Raw genomic sequence first — 21,462 nt, 5'->3', positions numbered from 1 at the left:
CTGCTGGTGCTTTAGGACAGACCTACACATAGGGTGACCGGAGACAGACTACTCTGCAGCATGATTTGTTTGGGTTTACAGATTTCAAAGTGTTCTAATTGCCTATTAAACAACTATTCCTTTATTCAAGGAAACCTGCCTCAGGCTTTCCCAGTTAAAATTCCAGATTCCCATGGAAATGCAGGAGTCTGGGAACATTTCAGACTGACATTTATGCTTTGTGATGTCTTGCCTTTGTTCAGAAGCGTCATATGCTACATGTAGAGCAAATAAAGATCCTAGCAAAGGGTTTGCATTTAATTTTGTTTACAAAATGTGAAATACAGTCCAGCCAGCCATCCTGTTGCAGTTACCCAGGCTTAGAATAAACAGTCTGTTAAGATAACGTGATGGCATGCAGCTTGCCAGGGGTCTGGTTCAATCAAGTCTCACCTACGAAAAGTTTGGGGCAGGACAGCTCCATTCTTCATGTGCCTTTTTTTTTTTTTTTTTAAGTATTCTGGGAGCTTTCTAGGAAAAAAAAGTTTCCTGTTACAAGGTCCTGCAACTAAATATAGTTCTAACTCCTACACTAACAACACTTTTGATGTGCTGTTCAAAGCAAATCCATTGAAGCAGGATACTGTTAATAAAACTTGGGAGATACAAGAGGTCAAGTGACATGAGTAAATAGACCTTTCAGTCTCTCTGGAGCTCCTATTCAAAGCCAAGAAGAATTTATCCTGACAAAAACACTAGTTTTAACTTTGGGGATTGCTCTTTGAACCAGAAAGGACTACTTCATGCTAGTGGATTGCATGAAGACACTTATCCACATCTTTTCAGTGTTCCTGAATGTATCCAGGGACAACTCCTATCTTTTTTTATATACTCTTCCGTCAAAAAAAAAAACCCAACACCCAAACCCACATATTTAAACCTTTGGTGTCCTCTAGACTTGTGACAGCATTTTAGTGGGTCGGTAGCAGAATTATCTGTAACATGAGCTCAATTATCATTGTTTATATTTATCACATAATAAAAACTTACACTGGAGAGTTCTTGCGGTAATACAAGCTCTATTATTTGGGCAGTAGGAAAATTCAGTGAATTTAAAAGAACTTCAGCGGGTAAAAGCTGATTCTTCCTGAAGTCTGTCCAGTTTCACCTGGCAGCCTTTTGAGAGAGTATGCAGATATCTTATGTGGACTTGTGGCTTCATACAGAGGTGAGTGTCAGTTGATACCCAAGTCCTAGACCTTTTTTGTTTTTTCTTAGATTCATGTGTCACTTCTGAATGTTGTCTGAAGTATTTAATCTGAGGAAGAGGTGCTGGTGATATGCAAGTGTTTACATGGGATGGCAGCTGGCCAGGGCAATCTTTACCAGAGGAACCTCTACTTCTGAAGTCTGCTAGGGTTTTTGGTTTTTTCCCTCCCCAGAGAGAAATCCATGATCTCACTTTCTTTTGCACATGGCCCAGTGCTTTTAGCTGACTTTCCACCCTCCCCTGCACAGAACTGAGATAATGCCAACGTCTCAAAATACTGCATGTCTTGCAGAAAACCTATGCCCCAGACATTTTATATGGGAGTTACACATGTGAGGTTCTGATCTGGAGCAGCTGCTGCCTGCCTTTGGAATGTTTGCCCTGTATATTTGGTAGCGGGTAGGACTTGACCCACTGGGCTGGCTTCTCCTTTTCTGCAAGGTTTTCACCAGCTGTATCTCTGTCCTGGTTTCAGATCGGTGCCACCAAGATACACATCTTCCTTAGCTGATGAGGAGAGCTGCACACAAGGGAACCGGACTGTACCCAACAGCAACGACCCGTCCCACTCCCTCTTAATGCGGCATGTTGGGAAACAGTTTACTGATGCTGTTACACCCCTTTTTTCACCAGGATGAGAACCCAGAGGTAAGGAAGATGACTGTGGCTAAAAATTTCATTTCACATGGCCCACCCAGCCCTGTGGTTTGTCTCTCCACCTCTTGTCATTCAGTAGCCTTGTCCTGCTCATCGGTGTGGGGGCCACCAGCGGTGACGGAAAGTTGTGCTCATCTCTTGGCAAAGATGTTTTCACGTAACCACAAACGCAGAGCACTCCCGTAATGCTCGCTGCTCCCTGCCGCTTCCTGCCTGATCCCAATGTCCAGAAGTGACCTTGCAGAGGCCACTCACAGATTTTTCAGGCCTCTGGCAAGGTTATCCAGAAATAGGAGCACTTTAGCAAAAAAAAAAAAGCATGCCTCACCAAATTTGACTTTCTCTCAGAGTCTTCTATCTAATTGAAATACCTTGTTACAGGCACTGTGTCAGCTTTGTGGGCTGTCATCCTGGCAAAATACGTATTGTGTGCAAGCCTCTGCGTGCCCTGAAACCTCAGCCCCACTATTTCCATGTAACCTGAACTTTTAATTTCTGCCAAGGGAGATTTGAATTAAGAGAAACCTGTGGTATTCTTCAGGAATGAAAAGGAGCATATCGGAAAACCTGAGCTGGACCCAGCCTGTTGAATGTCCAGTGAGTACTTGCTGGCGGGAAGATAGTATGTGGAATATACTCTGTGGGGACTGTCTCCCTTCACTTCTTTGGCTCTGTGCCTTTTTCTAGCAATTTCCATGGCCCTCATCCTGGTGACATTCTTGTCAAATTTCTCCCTCAGCTAATGGACATGGTCATCAGACTCACTGAGTAAAAATCTTCTCCTGGTTTGGCTCCAGACCTAACTGGTCACTGTTCCCAGCCCTCCCCCAGCTCCTGCGTGGATTTCTGTGCCCATGGACGCCTACAGCTTTTTCAGACTTACGAGCAGCCCTGTGAACCAGTTACATCCTCAGGTCCAAGGGGCTTCCCTTTCCTCCAAATGACTCATGGTGTATGTGGATAGAGGCCCTTTCTTCCAGAAGACTCCCAAAGACATTGGACATGTTGCAAAAAAGGGAAAAAGTCATTTGGAAATTACTATGTTGTTGGGATAAAATGTAAAAAAAAAAATAATTACAAAGTGGGGTTTGCCTTCCCAAGGGAATGGCAAACTGGCTCCAACATACATCCCTCCCACCTATCTTTGGACAGACTAACTCACCCTGTGTGACTGCTTCTTTCTTTCCATCAGCTACGGAGTCCTGCATGCCTAGCTTAGATGGACATTTAACTTACAGCATCCTGCAAAGAGCCTAGATTAATTTGTCTTTTCAAACGAGTTTGCACTCAGTAAGTCACTAGACAGCGTGTCAAGTGAGTGTTCAGAAATACTGCTGAACCATAGACTGAGCTGAGTCTAACACAATGCACAGAGAAGTAAAGAGCATTAAAAGCTTGCCCAGGCTCTTTTTACACTCCTGATCATAGTGAGTGAGGATGGAAAGAAAACAGCTGCTGCAGGGGTGGATGCATGAAAAATAGACATCTAGGTAGGGATGCTGGACATCCCCAGTCCCATTCTGGGGGGGAGGCACAGGTAGAGGCTCCCGTGGTTTGTGAAACTCCAGGCTTAGTACTCTTCAGTTACACTGAAAAAGCTGTTATATCTGTGAGAAGTCCCAGAAGCGCAAATATATTCTCATTTTGTGGGTCTGGTCACTGTCAAGGCAGGATAAAGTGGCACTGCTTCCCTGGTACCTCTGTGAGTTGGTAGTAGCTACCCCAGCTGCTGAGCAGCTGGCTCCTGCTTTAATGCAGTACAAGAATAGAGTAAAACATGTAAAACTTATTGTTTTAAGCCAGCACAATTTTCTGGGCACCTTCAACTGATGCTTGCAAATTTTGGTTAATGTGTGTACCTGAAGGCAGAGTTTGGTTTTAAAGATCAATTCTCTACAATTCTGAGTGAGAGGAGGCTAATTTTAACAACGATACTTTTCCCATAATGTTTTCATATTTCTGTGCCTGCACATCCCTATTTACTTAAAAGTACAGTCCTCACCGCAGTTATTACATCATGAACTTAGGATCTCTCCCTGGGAAAAGAAACACTTTTTAGGAATTAAAAAAAAGGGAGTTTATAAAAAAAGAAGGAAGTGTTCGAAGAAGTTCAGAAAGCCTCAGATTCCTCTAGGGTCCCCAGCTGTGCTGTATGTTGTCCCAGCTGAACGCCAGATATTTCCGTTCCGCACATTAATGCATTCAAGAAGAGATCAAAGCGGCTGTCTTGAGCGTGCTTTGGGCCAAGTGTGTATGTCCTACCTCAAAACAGCCTGGATCCCTAAGGTTACAGCCCTTTATACTTCCCTTCTTATAGGCCTGGGGCTGAACATAAGCTCTCTGGAGCTCGTTATGGCTACCTGCCCGTCAGCGTGTAAAGTGATAGTCAAGTCTTCAGATGCTTTGTGGTCCCCATGGCCTGGAAGCCACATCCTCTGCTGGACTATTTCTTGTGATGCAGCAGTCTTTCCTTCCCCGCTGAGGGGGAAGAAGGGAAGTACTTCTCTAATGGTCTTATTGCATCAGGTGTCCTGTTGTTACCATTCTTCACAAGAAGTGTCTCCTTTGAGGGATGTGCTGGTGGGTGGCCAAGCGCTGATGATGTTGGGGCATCCCTGGGTGGCAGTTAATCCAGTGTGGTAGGATAGCTCTGCCAGAAATGTTGCCCCATGGGGTTGGTTTATTGGTCTTATAACAGGTGGGCCCAGCTGTTAGCACAAAGCCAAGCTTTGGTGAGACATACCTGCAAGAAGAAACCCTTGTCACGTTCCCCTTTCCTCATGCCCCCGATGAAACTCTGTGTGGGGTTGTGAGCATGGAGCAGAGCAGAGCTATGTGCTGCAGCATCCTTGGTCAGGAAAGGTGGCAGGAGGCTCTGCAAGGCGGCAAGTTCTGTCCAGCCCCATGGTAGCATCGCTGCGGAAGTGTTGCAAAGCAAAACAGAAGTGCAACAAACTCAATAGCTGACAAAAACTATCTGGTTGCCTCCTTGGTGAAGTGGAGATGCTGGGGGCTGGGCTGACCCGGACTGATCATGCACGTGCTTTACCTGGTTCACAGATCTTTGAGTTCAGAGCTGCTGTGGCTGTCATTCGTTCAAACACACCCCTGCCATTGTGTTATTTACTGTCCCTCAGCCTTCAGTGGATTGGGGGGAGTTTTTGTGTCTTTGTTGAGGGACCATTTCTCTGTACGCTGTGTCTTGCGATTGCTCGCTTAGATGGCATGTTACGCAGCTCAGATGAAAGCCATGTCACCACCTAGTAAATGATTCAAAGCAGTACTTTGTACCTTCACAGTAATAGTTCACTCTATAAGAAGATTGCTCTGAAGTCAGTCCTTGCATCTGCCTTTCTGTTTGTAACTCCTCTAAGCAACCATCATGGAGTGTAAAGGAGCCAGGGAGATCTGCGGAAAATTGAAAGTACTGTAGACAGCAGAGTGTGTTGTGCAAGGGCTCTGTCCCTCACCAGTGCCAAATTGCATAAATCAGCGTTGGCCAGAAGTTAAGTAACAGCTCACTTCCTAAAATGGAAATATCCCCATGTCGGTCCTGGCCAAGGACTGCTCTTGGGGGCAAGATCAGCAAGCAGACGGTAGTGACTGCAGCGTGCCCCTCGCTGCTGCTGGCCCCCATGGTGCTTGAGAGGAGAAACAGCACTATTTGCCATCAATCTGATAAGCACTGGGGGACTTTGCACCCTGTACAATCCTCTTAATGTAACTGTAACTCCCAATAAGTCAACTTTAACCTAAATGATGTATATTTCTTGAAAAGAAGCTACTGTTTTCTGGGATCTAACCTCCACTGGTTAGTCTGTTACTGCTCATGTTGCTTCAGTATTTCCTAGGGCTTAAACGTTGTGGGCATGTTGTTAGCACAACAAATTAAAATAGGAACATGGAAAATCCTGTACTGGGAGTTTATTTGCACAGTTTAGCAGCAAAAGACTATTCTTCAATGGCGGAGAGAAGTCAAGGGCCCATCTCTGCAGTGTGGGGAAAACGACTGGTAGGTGGCAGTGAAGGAAACTCAAGCGTACCATGGGACTCCTCACCCTGAGGATGATCCATCAAGGCCAGAGGAATTCATTAGCTGTGGACTGGGATTCTCTCTGCATGGCATCCCAAGATTGCAAGGGTTTCTTGATTTTGGTTGTAACTACTCTCACCATTTTTAGTCCTACCCCGAAGCTTTGGGCAATCTGACCTACCGGAAGGCTAAGATGCTGGTCATGTTCTGCTGTCACAATTTTTACATCTTGTTTTTTCCTTGGAAATGGCTGCAGAGGTATTGACAGGTAAGTTATTTAGCCAGATAACATATTTGTTTAGCAGTAGCTCTAGACACTAGTTCCTTCCAAATGTCCTTGAAGCTGGCAGAGCGTCTTGTCCGCAGCTGTCTATCAATTGTGCAGTCTCTGCTTTGCCAGAGCTTGTGAATGCCGTTTATCCTGATGTTGCTTCCGATGTATCTGAGCATTTGCATCCATTGAATGAGGGGATTGAATTGCTTGTCCTTCCATGATTTAATATGTCCTTCCCCATAATTTAGCCATTTGACTAATGCAAGCTCTTTTGTAGTAAACTTCTCTCCACATCCATTCCCCCCTTGCGATTTTTCCCAGCTCCTCATCTCTCCAGAATTTTCTCTCCCCCATGCATCTTCTTCCCAAAAGCTCTTTGAGTATCTGCAGACCTGTTGTCTTGGCTTTCTGGAGCCCTTTGGCAAAACTTATCTCTTGCTCGTGTGGAGTTTCACTGGGTGCCCCTGCAGTCTAGCTCAGCTTGGCATTTCATGTGTGTTTGTCACCCCAGCTCTCAGCCCTGCCCTGCCTGCTTTGTATCACCTACCTCTTACATCTTCTGGAGTCTGACCCTCCACAGAACTCAGTGGAGATTTTCAGGGCCTTCAAAGAAGGTCTTCAAAAATCAGTTTTTCTACAGAATCAATGAAAATTGCATCCAGTCCCATAGCTTCCTTCCATAGCTTAGTTTCAGAACCAAACCTGGCACCAGCACAACCAAGGTTATGTGTCACATATGTGTGGGAACATTGCTTCCATGCAGATGTTCCCACTGGCGTGTCAGGCGTGGCTGTGCAATTACACCAGAGCTAGTTAGCAAGTCACCAAGCTTCATTGTTCTCTTACATGGTGCACAGTCCTCATTTGCTCCTGTCCTGAATGCGTAAGCAAAATACAATTAAATCAGAAGAGATGCATATCTCATCCAGGTTGGGCTGCTGCTAGCAGGGTGCAGGCAAGCAGCAGCAGGGATGTCAGGATCAAATAGGCTGCTTTCACATTATTGTTCCACTTATTTTAAGATCAGGAGCAGGGATATTTGTTCCAGAAAAAAAATTAGTGGAGTCATTCATGCACATCCGACCCTGCTTACTGAAGTTGGTCTATGAATTAATATATTATGTGTCTCTAAGTGTAGATATGTACACATGCATTATATAAAGTCAGAGTGGGCCTTCAGCAGAAAAAAGGACCAAAGTTTTGCCCTGGTTTATGCAATGGATGTTTGCAGCCGTGTCTTCCAGCACAGTGACCTGGCCAAGCTGGGCATGGAGCCAGAGGGTGGAGGAGTGACGTTACTGTTGGGAGACCTGAATTTCAGCTGCCCTTGCTCCATGGCAGACTTCAACACCCTCCGAGTACTGCAGCAGAGACTAGTTTGGCTGGTGTCAGCAGTCGAACTAGGAATTTCTGTTTTAAAATCAAGGGAAGCATTTAATGGGTTTTTCTTTCAGACATAAGAAAACTGAGAGTGAAAGCTGTAGCCGTCACTGGGATTGTGGAGCTGTCCGCTTCTAATATACAGCTCACAGGACTGGGGTCTGCTCTCAAATCCTAGCTCATGGGGAGTCTCCAGTCTTCCTGGGAAAGGATTCACGGGTAAGCTTCAGTGTGAACCCCCTAAAACCCACAGGAGTAAGTGAAACAAAGATGGCACCAATTTTTCTTGAAGAACCCTGATTTTGAAGGTAACGTCAGGGTTTTCCTGAGGTTTGACTCAGTTTGGAAGGGCTGCAGCCAGAGATGGAAGCGCACCTTCCTGAGGGGCGGTTGCAAGGCTGAGGTGGGAGAGCAGAAGGAAACGAGGTCTCCAGCATCAGCTGCTGCAGGGAGGGAGGATGATTTCTGTGTCCTTGAGGCAGAGCTCAGCTCTCTCGTGCTTGGGAAATACTCGATAACACGTACTTCTTTTCAAAGTCCTCACCTTATGGGTTTTTCCTGTTCTCTCATTGGCCTGAAGGAGGTTAAGTTTTTTTGGAATTGGAGGCTTCTTTTACATGACTGAGAAGGTGGCTGTGTGTGGCTAATGCTCTCGTGCCTAGGGTAAATGTCTCTCTAGCTCATTAGCTCTGGGCTAGGGTTAGTCTATCAGCTGGCTTCAAATGTGGTTGTTTTCTGTCTTCCTTGGCACAGGGGGGACAATAGGCCATGACTAAAAATCTTCTGGCTTCGGTGCCAGTGCAGTCATGTAAGAGGTTTAGGGGCTGAAAAAAATGCTGAAGAATCACATCTGAAATAGGAGAGCTTTTTGCATGTCAGGCTGCAGATGGAAATGAGTAACCTTGGGCAAAATTCAGTCAAAAGCTGTTTCTCTTCGGCAGGCCAAAACCCATCCAGTGCTTTCCAGTACTGGTCAGAAGTAGCAGCAAGAACAAAGGACAAATGCAAAAGCCATTTGCAGCCTTTCTCCTGGGCTAGCCCAGAAACCTCTACCCTGATTCACCAGCCCGACTGGCCCATCACTGGAGGGTGGGAGCCCGGAGAGATGCAGGTGGGTGGGTGTTTAAGGACTGAGGAAAGGTCTGTTATTCTCAAGCTGCCCAGGTCAGCTGGGTGTTATCTCAGAGCCACTTGGTCAACAAACTCTGTGAGCTGGGTCCAACAGGAACTGCTAGTCCAGGAACTCCCAGCTGGTGTTTAGCACAGTGCAGGCTTGGGAGGCTTCAGCAGCAACTTGAAAATTAAGAAAAGGCTGATATTGGTAGTGAAATCACAGAGATAACAGTGGACATCTCACTTCTGCATTACTTAGCTAAAACAGTTAACCAAGACACTTGTGCATGGGTGTGTATGTGTATATATATATTAAAAATACAGCACTTATACACACTCTTTTCAGAAACCACGGTGCCTGCTAGAGCCAGTGGCAGTAGTCACTCACTCTCCCTTATAGTAATTAGCAAAGGCATGTCTCAAAGCTGTCATTGAAGCTGGTTTCTTCGTTGTGCTTCTGTTAATGAGGCTGGTTTTGATCTTGGAGGGAAATGGGGAGTTGCTGTTTCATGTGCGGTACGGGAGCACCCCAAAGCCAGTGCAGAAACCCACCTGCAGGACAAAGAAACAGTCCTGCTCCAAAACCCTGCAGTCGTAAGTCAGTGATTGCACCCTCGTGATAGACTTAGCCTAGCTGCAAAATAACAATTTAAAATGCCCTGCTGTCTTTCCTCCCTGGTGATGCAGGTTAGGTTTGCCTGAGAGGAGCAGAACTGTTGTCCTTTCTGTGCCCTGAGAGGCATGCTGAGGATTGCCAAAGCATTAAGACAAGCGTGTCCTCACTTTAGTGTACTACCCTGACAGCCTCCCTAGGGCTGACTTCCCCTGAGCTCCCTTAGAGTCCTTTTGGATGTGGCTGGAGGAACGTGTGGTGCATGCTAGCAGTCCTCCACGCTGGCCCAGGACCTGCTGTAACTCCTCTCTTTTGTTCATGTTTTCCTAATAACCAGGAAGGCTTGTAAAAACACTGTCCTGGGACTTTCATATTAAACCAGGTCACACCTCTGCTTCTTCCAGTGGCTTGGCTCCAGCTGAGCTCAGCTCAGGCCACTGCAAACACTGTAGAAAGCACCCCAGCTTTGCCAAAAGAAAAGGCAAAACTGGCTGGTGAGGGGCCAAGCATCACCTCTTCACGTCTTAGTCCAGCAAGCTGGTCCTGAACAGGGACCCAGAAAATCCATGTCACTCCAGCGCTAGCTCATGCCCTGCCTCACTGGACAGCTTACTCTCTGCTACCAATTGATTAGACTGTGGAAGCTGCCCTGGGGGAAGGTTTCTTGCCTTGCTTAGATGGTCATTGCACCAGCAGCAGCACCATGCTCCTGCTCTGGGTGCAGGCACATCGTGCCTTGCACCTTCCACCTCCTACACTTTGGTTTCCCCTTTTGGTATCTACCTGGCTGTCCTTCATCTGAAGGAGTTATGTAGCTGTCTGATATTGCCTTGTCCTCACCGTGGTCAAGCCATGTCACCTCTGCCACCTCACTGACCGAGCTCAGGCTTGCTCCTGTGGCTCTGCCAGTCACTGGGCAGGATGTCCCTGTGTGTGCTCAGGATATAACAGCAAGTAGTCCCCACCCAAGTTGTCTCAAACTGTTATTTTGCAAGACTAGAAGTACCTGGCCAAAAAGTTAATACATAAATGGAAGAATTGTTTTTCTTTTGGGTTTTGGGTTTTTTTGCATGTGTGTGAATATTTTGTACTACTCAATAATATGAAGAGAAAATGAAGTGGAAAATGCTACAAGGTGCTATAAAAGCAGCTATTACATAAGGTACTAGTGCTTTAAAGCAAGGACCTGACATTGCTACACCGCACTGGGACAGTGGAGGGTGGCAAAGCATGAGGCGGGGATTTTTGCACCTCCAAAAATCTCAGGATAGACAAGGAGAGAAGAGCATCGTGTTCTGCTGAGGGTGCAGAGGCTGCTTGTGGAGGTACTGAGCCATGTGGAGGAGATGCCATATGCTTAGATCACCGTGGACTTAGAAATCTTGCCTTTTTGCTCTTTTCCTTCTCTTTTTGTTCCCTGTTTAAGCACGAGAGACTGATCCTTCACCACCAGTGTGAACAAGGTCTGTGGTGTCCTGTGATAGGGGGAAGGAGAAGGGAAACACAAACCCCCCAACATGTAAGCACTATTGTTGCCTTCCCTTGGTGAGACAAACTGTTAAAAGCCCTAAATGAACGGCATCTCTAGGGAGAGGCTTTCAGCCAGCATATAAATCAAAAAGTTCACCTAACTTTTCCCCTCCCGTTTGTGCCAGCGTTTTAATTCTGTTTGATTTGGCAGCCCATGTTCATTTTCAGAATATTAAAGACCTGAATTAAATAATTGAATCTTTTCCTTTGCAAGCTTAATTCCCTGGCTCATCACCAGGTTTCTACCAGATGGGGACCAGCTACTTCTTTCAGCAACAAAAACGCACAGCAAACAGCAGGCTGGCTTCTCAGTGATCTGCCTGGCCAGCCAGCACGTTTCCCTGTTGTTAGTGTGCCTGAGGGGAATGTAACCCGGGTTTGGAGGTTCCAGATCCCGGTGGAGGGGTGTGTGGACAACCAAGCAAGCTTTGGCATCGCTGGGGCAGTGTGTGTGGGCTGGTTGCAGGGTGCATGCATGTACAAGGAATAAACTCCCCAGAGCATCTAGCGACCTGACATTTATTTAATTGTAACTTCTTTTTTTTTTAATGGACCACTTATCCCCTGGTGTATTTCTGCCCCATAATGGAGCTGTTCTTGGGCATCAAGGAGATTCCTCTGTGCTTTGTTCAAAGGCTTCTCTGACAGGTAGGTGGGTGCTCCATACCACATTGCTGTCCCCTCCGCCGGCACGGGGAGTCCACACACCATGCCCATGCCCACCCCCTGCTCGGGCAGCACACACAGTCCGCTCCAGCTGTCCACCTCGGTGACCATCACCACCTCTCTGTAGTCTTTATTTTTTATCCTAGTGATTTTCCTCTTGCCAAAATAACATCAGGCTCTTGCCCACAGAAATATTTCTTCATATTGTTGCTGCTGTTTGATGATCATGTAAGTGAAGATGAAAGGGCAGCTGCTGGATGTATAGGAAAGCAGGATGGTAAAAAGAGGAGTCAGGAGAGAGACTTCAGTTCTCACACAGGATTTTGGGTCAAAGACCCATATGTTCCAGCCACACTTACCAGCCCTGGTTTAGTAAGTGCCCAGTGAGTGTGGAACTGAGCAGTGCCCACATGGCTCCGAGAAGGAGGAGGATTTTAATGGATTTGAAAGAGCTTTGCAGGACTGTGGTGCTCTGTTACACACCTGATAACATTGAAGCTGGGCTCAGCAAGCTTAAGTCTATCACAGAAAACAGAGAATGCAAACGCAGTTTTGCAGCGGTATGAAACAGGATCTTCTGTATTGGTGGAAAGGGAGGTCTGTAGTGATATTTAGACCTACAGTGATGGTTTCCAAACCATGCTTTCTGAAGTCCTCCCGCCATCCCCCAGCACCGCACATTATTGTAGATGCTCTTTCTTGAAGAAGCTGCTTCTCCCCACCAGCTATGTAAGCTGTAGGAAACCCAGCTGCTCCAAGGGGTACAGATCTCTCCGCTTCCCAACCATGCTTATTTTATTGCCCTTTACCCACGTGCCAGCTCTCAGCTTTTTTCTCCCTCCTTGGGAGACAGGAGAGTCAGCCTGAGGTCGAGTTTTCACATTGTAAAAACATGTTCCTTCACCCATCAGCCGGGCCTCGGTGCCACATCCCTGCACGCTGTGTACTGGGGTTTACCTGCTGCTTATCTGTGGCCATGGAGGGGAAGGGACTTGGAAACCTTGCTGCCAGCCAGCTCGGCATCGTGCCTCTCTCCTCAGGGTTTGGGCTTTTTCCTCCCCCTGTGAGAACTAAGTCGGGTATTTAGGATTTTTTTTTTTTTTTCTTTTAAGCTGTTTCATAGAAAACCTTGTTTTCTCCTATCTGGAGGGTTAGGGGAGGGAAGATGAAGTTTTTCAGCTTTGAATCGGTTCAGAACTAAGTGGGACAGGGACATTTTTTCCAGTGCAGCCCAGCAGTGTGTGATTACCTGCCAGCTTCACGCCCCAAGTGGCTGCCAGGAAAGTCAAGCTCTCACGCCTGGCTTTTATTTGCTGTGAAATATCGCCTGGATGTTTCTTGTGAAAAATGACAGGGAAAAGAGCCAAACAGCAAAGCTTTTGAGGACACGTTTTCAGCCCAGCAGTCAACCCTGTGCCGCTGGGAGGTGGTGGAGGGATTTTGGACAAGCAAAGGGCTCTGCCGTGTCTTTTCATACAGCAGAGTCCCCAGGAAATCAGAGAGGGCAAAGTTAAAGCTCAAAGTTTTTCCTGTATTAAGGTATTACTAGTTTAAGGTATTACTAGAAAGTGCTGAGTTTCTTTAAGTCCAGTTTGGGCAGTCGGTTGCTGTTTCACAAAGGTGTTATGGCTGTCCCCGTAAAACATGAGTAACTGCACCCTATGGTAAAGCTTTCTGCAGAAAATTGTGTAAATGAAGTAAAGGAAAAAGATACTAATTGGAGGAAATTACTAGAAATTCTGCCTTGGATCAGCTGTTAGCAACCCCTGAGTTTCTGGAAAATGTGAAAGCCAAGGTCTCAGCGTGCTGGATGGGTTATTGGCTAATTTTTACCCTTTCCTGAGGATTAGCCACGTTGGTAAGGCTTTAACGGACATCCAGTGTCGGACTGTATCAAAGCTAATTTAGTGGCTTGGTTAAGGACTGGGATAGTATGAGCACACTAGGTTAAAAATATAAAAAAAAAGACTTTACATCGTTTTTGCATATAGCTTCCCAAAAGTAGCTTGTGGCCAGGAAAATGAGACTAGTAGATAAAGTAAGTGGTAGCCATCTGAATTTCTCAGATTCCAACTGAGTATGTTTTTCATTTTTCAGCTTGGGACTGCCCTGGAAAAGGTGCGTCTCCAGGGTGTCCTTGGGGTGCTGGGCAGGGAGGGTCTTGCCACTCATGATTTATGGAGATCCAAATTCATCTCGGGCTGCATCGGCTGCACTTGGGCTGTGAGGAGGTTTCCTCCCTCTTGAGCACTCTCCCTTCACCAGCAGCGGACACCTGAAAGCTTCCTCAGGTGCCAAGAGCCCTACAAGGACCAGACCATGAGTGGGGTAGAAATGGGCTGGGGCATTGTTGCTGTCCTTGCCTTGTGAAAAGTCAGTCTGTAAAAGCTGTAAGGTCACAGCAGGGGGTTGCGTAGTGGGCCTCCAGCAGGACCGGGCCTGAAAGGGTCATAACCTATTTTCCATTTTGAACCTAGAGTTCCTTCTCTTGCTCCCATCCTACCAAGGCTTCACTCTCCCCACTCTGTGGGGCAATGCTGATAGAGTTTCAGCTCTGCCTTGTGAGCCCTAGAACCTCTCCAGAGAGTCACTCAGCCTCTCTGTATCAAAAAAAAAAAAAACAAAAAAACCAAAGGTACCACCAGCTACAAATAAAAGCCCTTAAAATGTTCTACCACCAGCCAGGCCTATTGGCCAGAGGTGGTTGTGGCACGATGGTTCTGCTCCAAAACACCTTACACACACCTCCCCCCCCTCCATTTTACAGCTCTTCTTTTTTTTCCCTTGTGGATGGGTCCAAAATCAGAGCAGCCACTGTCGTCTTCTCCTGCCAGGAGCTTGAGGACCACCATCACCAAGTGGTGTTACCTTAAGGCAGATGCTGGCTGGACACAATGGATGGCTTTGCCTTGGGCGTAGATGAGGTGAGCTCAGCAGAGGTGGGATTAATGTATAGATGATGCTACATAATCTCCAGTGTCAGCAGGTGGCACTCCTACTACTTGCTCTCTGCACGTACATGACTGCATGAGAGCTGAAACCGACAGGATTTCTGGCCCCAGAGCAGGGCAGGTATCTGGGGGTGGGAAGATCTCAGTCCCTGAAGCTGCAGCACTCACTGGAACCTGAACTGCTGAACTCTTTTTGCCTTCTGTTTCCTAGCAAGGTTGTTAAATTTAAGTCAAAAAAAAAAAAAAAAGGTATCCATCCTAGGTCTAGGATAGTGTCAGCAAGAGTTGGATGAATTTTGCCCTCCAACTTTTCAACACCAATTTATAACCCTAAACAGTAACATACTTCTTTTTCAAAGCTCTCCCAACCCCAGGACGTCTGAGCACAGAAATAAACCAGCAGCAGAAGGGAAGCTGAGAAAGGGCAGCCGGCCCCATCAGCGAAGCAGTGCAGCTGGCATGGCAACTTGCAGTGCAAATGTCCTGCCACTGGCCTGAAGCCTGCTAATTACAGCTAATTGCATTACATGGTGGCTGGTTCATAAGGGAAAGGGCCCTTCACCAAGGGAAGGAGGTTCCCTGTCCATCACAGCCCTGTGGGCTGTGTGAGACGTTGCTTTTCTGCTTCCTATCAAATAGAGAAACATTATTTTAGGCTCACAGGCTGATTTTGTTCTGATGGACTTTGAAGCTGGATGCATAAAACTCTGGCCGACTCGCACACCCTTGACTGCAGCCGGAGCCTGAGGGATGTGCCTGCCCTCACATTTCATCCTGCTGCAGGCTGCGAAAGGTTTAGGAGATGCTAATGCAGCCCTCAACATCTCCCAGACATCTGGTTTGGCTGGCTCCTTATTTCCAGCGAGCTGGTAAGAGGCCTGGTCCTGGTCTATGAACACAGCCCACCCGACAGCCAAGCCCTGAGTTTCTTCAGTAGATCTATGTAGTCCTGAGGAGGGAAACACCGCATTCGTGGAGCCCAACGGGGTAATGCGGGACCACCTGCTCGTACCTAAAACTCCCCCACTGTAATTTAATTGCAGTCTAGTTAATCTCCACTCCTATGCAGAGAGTAATTTACTGGTTTTACATGTGGACTGGGAATACACAGGAGGAAAAGTATCAGGGTTTGTCCTTGATTTGGAGGCAGAAGAAGCATTTTTTAAAATCCAGTGAGCTTAAGGTGAGTGCGGGAGTGAACATGATGCTTCCCTGGGTCACGGTACCTGCTGCTCATCATTTGGAGGATTAGGTTCACCTTTTTAATAGGAAACGTGTGCTGGTGCCACAAAACCTTGAGGTGATCACATCTTTTTCTGTATCAGCATGAGGCTTTCCCCGCAGCCCTTTTCCAGCAGGCTTCCAGCTCGCTGTGCGTGTCCATGGCAGCTGGGCTGCTACCACCTCTCAGCTGATTGCAAACAGGCCGATGCACTCGGTCATGCGTCTCCCTTCCTCAGTAGCTGGCCTATGCTCTCACATCATGCTTCTCATTCCTCCTTTTTACTCTTCCAAAACATCTCTGCTCCACTCCCTTCTCTGTGTTCCCACCCTCCCATCTCTTCTCATGGGTGTCCTGCCCTGACCCTTTGCCACACACAGGGTTTGTCTCTGGCACATCACAGGGGCTTCAAACAGCGATGACAAGCTGCCTATGAACCTGTTTTTTTACCTCCAGCCCTGGGTGACAAGGTGTGAGATAGGGCTGTCCCTGCTGGACCCTCAGGCCTGGGGAGAGAGCTGCAATGAGAAGAGTTGCTATTGCAGAAGGATGGAAAAGCCCTGTGCCAGCAGGGCTTGGTGTGCCATCACCCCATTTTAGGGTAGGGTAGCATCCCTGCAGCTGATGCACAGAGAAGCAGCCCCCCTGCTCCACTCCCCATGGCACACCTCTGGTTCCCATGCTAATGACAAACAGCTTAAAACATGCTCGAACCTCAGTTGCTTTTGGCACATTTTCAAGAGATTGGTGGGGCTGGGTTCACCGTCAAGAGGAAAGTCTCCTTATCTGCCTTGCCTCGCTTATAAAATCACTTCCAGGAGATCGCAGCACAGCTGGGGCAGCCGTAGCTACGCAAGGGCTGGGTTTTTCTCCTTTGCTCTGTGTTGGCAGCATCAATTTTGTTTGCATGGTTTGCTGGGTCTGGGGGTACAAGCCATCTCCATCACCGTGCTCTGCCTGAGGACAAGCCAGCCCATGGATGTCCTCTGAGTTGGCTCCCACAGGGACAGTACAAATAAAATCTGGTCTTGCAGATGCTTTTGCAATTCCCGGAGGGTGGTTAAGAGGCTTTATCAGTGGCTTATTGCAAGCGAGGTGAGGAGTACTGGGGTACCCAAGGTACAGGTGAGGTACCAAAATAGATGATGCTTCGGGCCATGTTGTAGCTGACCTGGGGAAGCAGGTCATGAATGGGGGCACAAAACACGGCCATCGTACAAGGCAACGAGAGGAACAGCTGTTTTGCACAAATAGAGCAATGAGGCATATGTGGGGTTTTGGTAACAGGGTTCATCTGTGACTGAAGCACATTGCTGTACAATTTGTGCAGCTTTTCTGGGAAAACGTGACGGTATTTTTCACTGGATGGACCAGATGTGATGTGGAGAGGTAGGGGACAAGCCACCCCACAGGCTTTCCCATGGGACTCCATCCCCGCAGTATGGTCCTGGTCATGTTGCAACCAGAGCAGACAATGGCTATGGCACAAGTATTAAAGTTGTTGGGCTATTAACCAAATTCTCCTTTTTTTTTTTTTTTTTTTTTTTTTCCACCAGCCTGGAGAGCCCTTAAAGTAAGAGACAGCAGCTGTAGTATCAGCAAGGGACCTTTTCCAAATCTCACATGGGGATTCATGGCTGCAAATCATCCTTCTGCCTTAAGCAGCTCCGAGAGCAGACTGGCCAAGCAAGGTCTTTCAACCATTTGCATCTTCAAACGGTGGGTTATTTACTTGCATCCATCATTGTCTGAGTACATGCTGCTGTTGTTCCCCACCACGAGCCACACAGTTAGCAGAGGCAGAGTTACCTGCTCGTACTTGTATTATTTACATGCAGGGTTCAAAAGGTGTTTAAATTAATATGATTTTCCCCCTCATTTCTGGGTTTGGCAGGGAGGCTGTTTTCAGCAAAGGGGCTCCCTTGGCTCCGTGGCCTGCCCTGGTCCCCAGCCCACCCCTTGTCCCTTCTGTGAGTTGTTGTAGACCCATGTGCACTTGGCCTCAAAAGGTTTTCTTTCTTTTTGCTTTTTTCTTTCTTTTCCCTTTTTTTTCTGTTTTCTTTTTCCTTTTTCCTTTCTTTTTCCTTTTTCCTTTCTTTTTCTTTCTTTTCTTTGCTCTTTTCTCTTTTTCTGTTTATTTATTTATAGATTTTTTTTTCTTTTTCCCCTTTTCCTTTTATCTTTTTTGTTCTTCCTTTTTCTTTTTAGCCCTCCTTTTTCTTGTGCTGCCTTTTCTCCCTTCCCTCCTCAGTCAGGCTGGCAGCACCCCAGTGATGAGCTAATGCAGCTCGCCGCTGGGTCCCGGATCTGTGTGGGAGGCAGTGAGACGATGCTTAGCTGTGGCTCAGCCGCGGTCGGGGTCCAGCCCCAGCCCGGCGAGCGTGGGGCTACCGTGTGCCGTCAGAGCCGGGGCAGCCGAGGAGCAGATCCAGGCAGCCAAGTGCTGGTTTTACTGGTGGGGCTAGGAAGGGATTGCAAAAGTCAGACGGTATCTGAGCTTGGGGTTGGTCCCGGCTGCTGGATGAAGGAGAGCAAGGGAAAAGCGTCACTGTGCCCTGCAGAGGGGAGAGGGGTGGAGTGGGTTGACTGGCCACCCTGAGGCTGGGGTGGTGGGTCCTGAAGTCTGGCTCAAACCCACCCCATTGCAAGGAGGTAGAGCCTGGGGGAGGGTCTTGTGATTGTGTTCTCCATTTCCATCCTATTGCTCATATCCATCATCCTCCAGCTGCTCAGCAGGCTGGACAATCATGTACATTTTAATGTTAGATTTCTTTTTTCCTGTTTTCAGCCTCCAAAATAGCACAGTTGGATGTTATTCCTAGGGGATGCCATCAGTAACAAGTTTGGGACCGTACTGTCTCCCTTTCAATAACCATATTAATCAATTTACAAGTGGCTTTCCAACATATCCATAAATTTTCAGCAACAATTCTTGGAATAAGTGTGTGCTTGCTTTAAAAAATGCAAATATGTATCTTCTTAAACCAGCTTTATGCCTTGCCTGAAATCAGGTGTCCAGCAGTGCCGGCTGTATCATACAGCAAAAGCTTCTGCCGGGGCTCTCCGCTGAGGCCAAAGGTGGGTGAAATTGCGGTGGTCTGTGCTTGGAATGGTGGCGGTCACCAGATTTCCCTGCCAAGGCATTTTATTGCAACATATATCCCCGTTGTGCTCCTTTGAGCAAGAGAGGCATTGCATTACATTGGGCATAGATGTGGCGATGCACAGAAATGTACATAGAAAAGGTAAAGAAAGTACCTCCTCATCCCCTTTTCCACTAGACCATCTCTCTCCTGCATCTCTTGCTCCACATCTGCATGACCTCCCCGCCACCCACATCTCTGTGCAATACAAACCAGCTCTGGTTTTATTTCAAAACACCTTAAGAAATATAATTCTAATTCCCTGTTGTCCCCAGGCACTGGGAGCAATTTGAAGCAAAGAAATGATCAGGAGTCCTGTAAGATGCCTTCTCCTTCTCTGTCCAGCCTGTGCATGTTCAACTTCCAGGTGTTGGATGTTCAGAGCAAGCTAATGACTGATGAAGAATTATTTTGTGCTCTGCAATACTGAGCTGCCAGAGTCTTGCAATGGCATTCAATGGGAAGTATGCTGCAAGATTCAGCTTGGGCACTGCAGCATCATCTTTCCAGCTCTTCCAAAGTCCACCACGGGCTGCTAGTGATGTTCCCAGGGCTTTGCAGCTGCGAAATAGCAGCAGCCTCCTGAGAGGGCCTGATGTCACAAGATTTTTCAGCTTGATTTCCAGAGTAGTGGTCTGGATGTGCTTCAAACTTCTGACTGCTTTTTCCGAGTGTGGAGTTGTTGCTCAGGGTTTTAATCCTTTTTTTTTTTCTTTTTTTTTTTTTCCTTCTGGACTCTCCCCAGTGCTCAGACCATCTTGTGCAATTGGTGTCCCTTTCTAGACACATCTGTGAAAAATGCAGAGAACTGAGAGTGGTGCAGTGGAAATTCCTGAGATTTCTGGTGCGACAGACACATAAGGAGCTGGGGCTGGGACAGAGGAGAAGGCAGGAGTTTGGGAGATACCTCTTCTGCAGAAACAAATCCTTTCTACTCATCCTCTCCAGCCTGCACCTGCAAGAGGGTTATTCAACCCATGGTAAACCAGAACTGCAGGTAGACTCACACACTATTTGTAGCTACACTGAATTTTTGTAACTACTTTTGTGCCTCTGGCAGGCTGGGGGCTTGCAAATGGATCTTGGACCTCTCCCTGCCATGCACAGCACAGTCAGCTGGAGCCAACCCTGCCCATGCATGCAACTACCTGCCATGCAGGAGATGCTCTCCCCTGCTTCCAAACATCCAGGTAATTTCCATGCGTGGCTGGAAAATGCCAAGGGAGCAAAGACGTGATGAAAGCTCATTGGGAGGCAGTGGATTTTGGCGATGCCCAGGAGGCACAGCTGCCACCCCCACCCCTTGTGCCAGCTACTCCCATGCTGCTGCTGAGGCAGGGAAACTCATCACATGCAGCCTGTCTCATGGCTGGAGGAGCTCGGTGGGATGCGCGGTTGTGGGGCATGCAGCACCCCAGGGTAGCGAGGGAGGTTTTGCAAACCAGGTCAGGATGAAGCCCTGACTCAGGAGCTGCCCCTGCACAGGGAAACCCATCTGGGAAAATGTTTGAGCCCACGCCTGCAAGGAGGGGAGCCAGGGGCATGGGTGCCCGGGGATCAGCACGGCACTGGTTTGCTAAATCCTCAAGCCCTCATGGAAGAGGGCTGAACTTACCACTTACAGGCACAGGCTATCAAAGAAAATTTGCAAGGGGGATGTTCTCCTCCCCATCTTTACGTGACCACCAGCATTAGATAGCCCTGCGATGGAACACAGCTGCAGGGACAATGCACAGGGCTGACCAGAGTACAGCCTGCTCTTTTGCAATGAGTTTGGCTCTGGACCACAAACAAAAATGCCTTTTTAGTCCCAAAAATAAAATTAAAAAAAGAAAGAACGGAGGCAGCATTCCAGCAGCTGCCTGTTGCAGCGGCAGAAGAAAAGGCGTGGAAACGAGGTGCCGTTTTCAGTGTGCTGCTTCCTAAAAGAACTGGGATCTCAGACTGGGGGCTTTGAATGAAAGGGGGGGGGGGGGGGGGGGGTCAGATGGAGGAGGGATTGAAAAAGCTATTGAATGGCACCTAAGGGGGGGGGGGGGGGGGGGCGCAGATGTGCAGGTGATGGCTGCTGGTTCCCGAAGCCGTGGGGTGCTGCAAGCCCAGCATGGGAAGGGTCACTATCCAGTTCCCCATGCTCACACCCCTTCCCAAGGCAGCTGGAGCTGGCCTGTGTGGGAGGCAGAAAAACTGGTCAGATTGGGGAAAAAGTACAAAAAATGAGAGGTAATCTCCAGTCAAGCTCTTTAATCTGGGGTTAACCCCATTCCCTGAATCCACACAGGCACGGTGCCTGGCTTCCTTGCTTGCCTCCCACTTTCAGGATTAAGCTGGCTTTAGTACCAAATACTTCAGAGCTCATTAAGCTCTTCCAAACAGCAGATATTTTTCTAACACTAACAAGGCTTTTGCACTTGGCTGCTGAACCTGGCTAATCTGCCCTGTCCTGCTGGGAAGTGGGTGAAAAGGGGCTGTTTGGGCTGTGTTGTGAGGGTGCTGTGACTGGGCCTGTTTCAAGAAATAGACTCCCTTGGGAGGAGGATTATAATTCTTGCTATGAGAATTAGCGCATTTCCTAAGATTAGAAGCAACATGCAGATATCACCTAACGCAGCTACCATGAGCTCTCAGGTT

General features: G+C 47.6%; 1 protein-coding gene across 16 annotated transcripts in view; it reads left to right on the top strand.

Moving 5' to 3' along the window:
• The first annotated feature begins 4,680 nt into the window (after positions 1-4,680).
• LOC121092466 overlaps positions 4,681-21,462 on the top strand; it is a 33,671-nt gene continuing 16,889 nt past the window's right edge. For 4 of the 16 annotated variants that reach the window (XR_005829314.1, XM_040603543.1, XM_040603545.1 and 1 more), the window contains exons 1-7: positions 7,819-8,704; positions 10,746-10,838; positions 11,485-11,497; positions 17,245-17,407; positions 18,700-18,766; positions 19,577-19,811; positions 19,892-20,021. Coding sequence is in view for 8 of the 16 variants with exons in the window: in XM_040603543.1 (XP_040459477.1) it covers positions 8,480-8,704; positions 10,746-10,838; positions 11,485-11,497; positions 17,245-17,407; positions 18,700-18,766; positions 19,577-19,811; positions 19,892-20,021 (926 nt within the window). In the remaining 8 variants the exon portion in view is untranslated. The other 12 variants (XM_040603546.1, XM_040603547.1, XR_005829319.1 and 9 more) reach the window with 12 other exon arrangements.

The sequence above is a fragment of the Falco naumanni genome, chromosome 8 (assembly GCF_017639655.2).
Source record: "Falco naumanni isolate bFalNau1 chromosome 8, bFalNau1.pat, whole genome shotgun sequence".
Lineage (NCBI taxonomy): Eukaryota > Metazoa > Chordata > Aves > Falconiformes > Falconidae > Falco > Falco naumanni.
This window is presented reverse-complemented; position numbering and strand designations above follow the sequence as displayed.